The sequence below is a fragment of the Hibiscus syriacus genome, unplaced genomic scaffold, assembly GCF_006381635.1.
Source record: "Hibiscus syriacus cultivar Baekdansim isolate YM2019G1 unplaced genomic scaffold, ASM638163v2 tig00117034_pilon, whole genome shotgun sequence".
NCBI lineage: Eukaryota > Viridiplantae > Streptophyta > Magnoliopsida > Malvales > Malvaceae > Hibiscus > Hibiscus syriacus.
Window position 1 is genome coordinate 4,243,304 of NW_024063533.1, and position 4,004 is coordinate 4,247,307.

General features: G+C 35.8%; 1 protein-coding gene across 1 annotated transcript; it reads right to left on the reverse strand.

The window, feature by feature from the left end:
* Positions 1 to 1,110: 1,110 nt before the first annotated feature.
* Positions 1,111 to 2,902, reverse strand: LOC120196656 (NAC domain-containing protein 37-like). Its single transcript, XM_039198405.1, is given in 4 exon segments — positions 1,111 to 1,365; positions 1,367 to 1,690; positions 2,210 to 2,481; positions 2,731 to 2,902. Coding segments are annotated over 4 exon segments (1,005 nt in total). The 5' UTR covers positions 2,885 to 2,902.
* Between the last annotated feature and the right edge of the window lie 1,102 nt (positions 2,903 to 4,004).

Genomic DNA, 4,004 nt, shown 5'->3' on the forward strand with positions numbered 1-4,004 from the left:
GGTTTAGGGGAAGGGTAGGAAATAGTTGGTAAGAGCAATGCAAGGCATGGCCATCAGGAGCCATGGACCCAGCAGCAGCCCACAATGCGATGAGACATTGCTTACCGTTGCATGACCAATTAAATCATTCATTTTAAATTAAGCATTACTACTTATTTAATATTATGACATTAATAGGAGTTTTACACTTATGAAATAATTTAGTCTTGTCGGTTATTCGATGGTTCATTTTTTTAAATTTGGATGGAGAATCACACTCAGTAATAAAACGATCGTTGACCAATATTTCTCTACGAAAGAAATTATGTCATGATGATAAGATGAGGAAGAAAAGTGTATGAAGGTCATGGAGGTTCTAGTTTCTTTTCTCGATCTTGTTGAAAGGTATTTATAGTTATGATGGTGTCAGACATAAAATTATTATGATTATTTATATGTCAACAGACTAAATAGAATTGGTCGTCAGATATTAGATTTTGTTATAGTATATCACGTAGATCTGTCAGAGATTTTGTCTTTGTACTGTGTTGGATGCGAGGATTTGTGTTCCGAAGATGTAGGTTCCTTGATTGATCCAGTAAGCGGAGGGACCTGTTTGAAAACCTCGACTAATAGAGAGCTCACAAATTTCATAAGTTACATTTGACGAATACTTGATAATTTTTGAAGTTCTATTTTAGGAGGTACTACAACACATTCTATATTTGATTATTCTAAAAAAAATTGACATCAATGAGGTAAATAAAAACTGAATATAATTAACGAATTTCCATGCATTAGAACTAACATATACAAGATAATAGAATGGAGTTGTGAAAACTACATAGGATAAACAAAGTTTAGACCAAAATAATTGTAAGACAAAGTTGCATGAACTACGATCTTACGAGCTTACCCGAACCTCCTTTTATGTATGTATGTATATATATATATATATATATATATATATGCTTTACATCCAATATTCCAAGAGAAAGTGAGAGCATTTCTTCACTAATTTCACAAACATATATACATATATACAAAAAAATACGTCTCATTATGCATCAAACGTTTATAATATTAATTAACTGATAGAAATCACTGTATCATGATCTCCTTTTCTCCGCCTCATTTATTAAATATGCATATTCCGATATCACAATCTGAACTCGAATTCAAGAACTCATTAAATTTGTCCCCTTCTTCATTACCACTACCCTGTAACAACAGCAATGCCATGTCTGAGTTGTTATTATTGTCCGCATCAAAGTCGTGGTATCTGTCTTCTTGGCTCAGCTGAGAAGCAACGAACTTGTCGAGGGTTCTCCAATCAGTCACTTTCTCGGCACTGTTCCACTTTGTCTTCTGCTTTTGTTCTTCTTCCTTCTTCCTTGTGATGCGTGTTATTGTCTGATATTAGTAATATGGAGCTTGCATTCTTTGTTAATGGCAGAGATGGGCTCTCTAGCTGAGGAAGCTGCACAAACTGATCAGGGTGGGCGAAGTTCAAGTTTTTTGGCTCGGTCTCTTGTTTACACAAGAAATTTGGAGGTAAAAAACTCTGGGGTTGCCTTGACATGTATTCGAGTGGATCAACCACTGAGCTAATACCACTAGCTTCATCATAGCTTGAATCCCACACTTCAATGTTCTTGGTTTTACCAGTTGTTTTCTTCTTAAATGCTCGACAAACAACCCAGCCTTCCTCCTACAAAAGATTTAGAAGAACTTTTATACATCAGCTTCAAAAAGTTGGTAAATTGAGCTCTGTGACCAGAGATGATGGCATATGAAAACTATGGAGGAGAACTTGAATTTTTCTTGTGATAAACTGATGAATTAAGATAAAAAGAAAGGAACCCATGCCAGAAAAGGAAGTAGGAGCTATGAAAAATTATATTGATCACTTTTTTGACATAGAGAAATCATGTTACGTTGACATTTCAGTAAATGGTCTTAGTATGGAAAGGAAAGGAAAAGTGATTCCTTTCCTCTTATAAGTAACGAAAATCCATGGCTGGTAGTAATTAATGGATGTCTAACCCTTTCTTTTGCCACATATTTGAAAAAGAATGTTTCAAATCAACAATAGTTGAATACTTGGTTAAGTGAGCTTTTCCAAAGCCACTCTCAATGTTGAAAGACCATGATCACGGATGGATCGAGGGGACAATCCCCTTTGAAATTTTCAAATTATTATTATTATTATTATATAATATACGCTTGCCTGTGGAGGTCCATTTTGGTAGGATTCAAGCCTGTATTCATGCATGATCCAGTCAGTTTTCTGGCCATTAGGAGCCCTACCCTTGTAGAAAACAAGAGTCTTCCTCATGCCAATCAGCTTCGATTTATCATACACTGCCTTGTCTCTCCCTGTTGCTTTCCAAAAACCAGCCATGGTTGCTCTATTAGTCCTTGTCCCAGTTGGATACTTCTTATCCTTGTGGCTGAAGAAATACCACTCGCTTTGCTCCTCGTATCCGATCCGGCATCTCTCTATACCATCATCACCATCATAACCATTATTCAGATCTTGACAGTAAGCAAGTACGTAATCAAAACAAAGATATTTGGATTATGTTAAATCAATATATACCATCTGCATCAGTGTACGTCTAGGGTTATTAAGTTTTCATGTAACTGTGAAACTCTAACTGTGGATCTTAACCCAGATCGCAGACTTGGCAAAATATGTTAATTTAAACCCTAAAAACGAGTGCAAAGAAAGAAAAGAAGAATGAAAACCTTGAAGATCCCATGGTTCGATCCTGTAAAGATCAATGTTTCTGATGACGTCAAGATCAATCTTCTGCGATGCGACCTTCTTCCTCAGATAATACCCAACAAGTTCCTCGTCGGTAGGGTGGAACCGGAATCCGGGTGGGACACATGACTCCATTATACTTGTTGCTGGCTGCATCAAACTCAACACACAGGACTATATTAGTAGACTATCACTGTACTTCTCTTTTTATTTATATCATCTCCAAATCATAAGCAATAAATGAACAACTCTACAATTATAAAGGTGACAAGTGTTATCATAATGATCAGCTAGGCTAGCTGAGCGACACTCATCACCATGTTTATCTCCAAAATGAAATTAAAATTACCATGTCTTGTAAAAACAAAACCCATTATTTCTTAAGACAATGATATTTTATTAAGGGAAGAGGTGAAAAGGAAAAAAATGGAATTATGAGAGAAGTTGGAACATAGCTCTCTCTCTCTCTCTCAAGGGGAAACGGGACAGCTAGAGGTTTGAGCTAATGATGCTGTCTTGTGTTGGTGAATGGTGGAAATGATGCATCGACAACGGGGTTTCTATTTACAAAACAAAAAAGTGTTTCTAGAATTCAAGCTAATCTACAAAAAGGTTTACTAAAAGGGTTGAAACAAACGGAAATTACTTTTTCTTAAAATTAATCAAAGAATGTTAGAATAAACACATTTGAGTTCGGGATCTTGAGTAAACAGATATTGAACAACGTGAATGATGTTATCAGAAATAAGCATGCTGTTTGCTCGAAAGTGAAAAAAAGGAAGGTTTGTGGAGACAAAAAGAGGGCAACCGTTTCCATTGGATCATGGTCTGAAAAAGAGCAAGAACATCAAAACTATAAAGAGAAAAGCAGTGTTGATGAGGACACTTGCTGTAACTTTGTCTCTTTGTCGAGAATGTCCATAGCAGGACGGATGTACCTTTTCTTCTTTCATATACACTGATTATGAGAGCAAAATGAAGAACAGAAATGATGCAAAGCTTACCGAAAATGAAAAAAAATATGGCTTTGCCTCCAATTCTCAAATGGAAACAGATGGTTCCAAATCTGGGCTTCAATTAATTTATTCTCTCAGCAAGATTTACTAGAAAGACTTCCATTTCCACGGAAAAGGAAAGTTCAGCAGAATGATTTTATACAAGTGGTTGGTGGGTTTGTGTTAGAATGTTCAAATGACCAAAAACTAATAAAAAATTTCAACAAACACTTCACCAAATCTTAGTCTTCCATGTAATA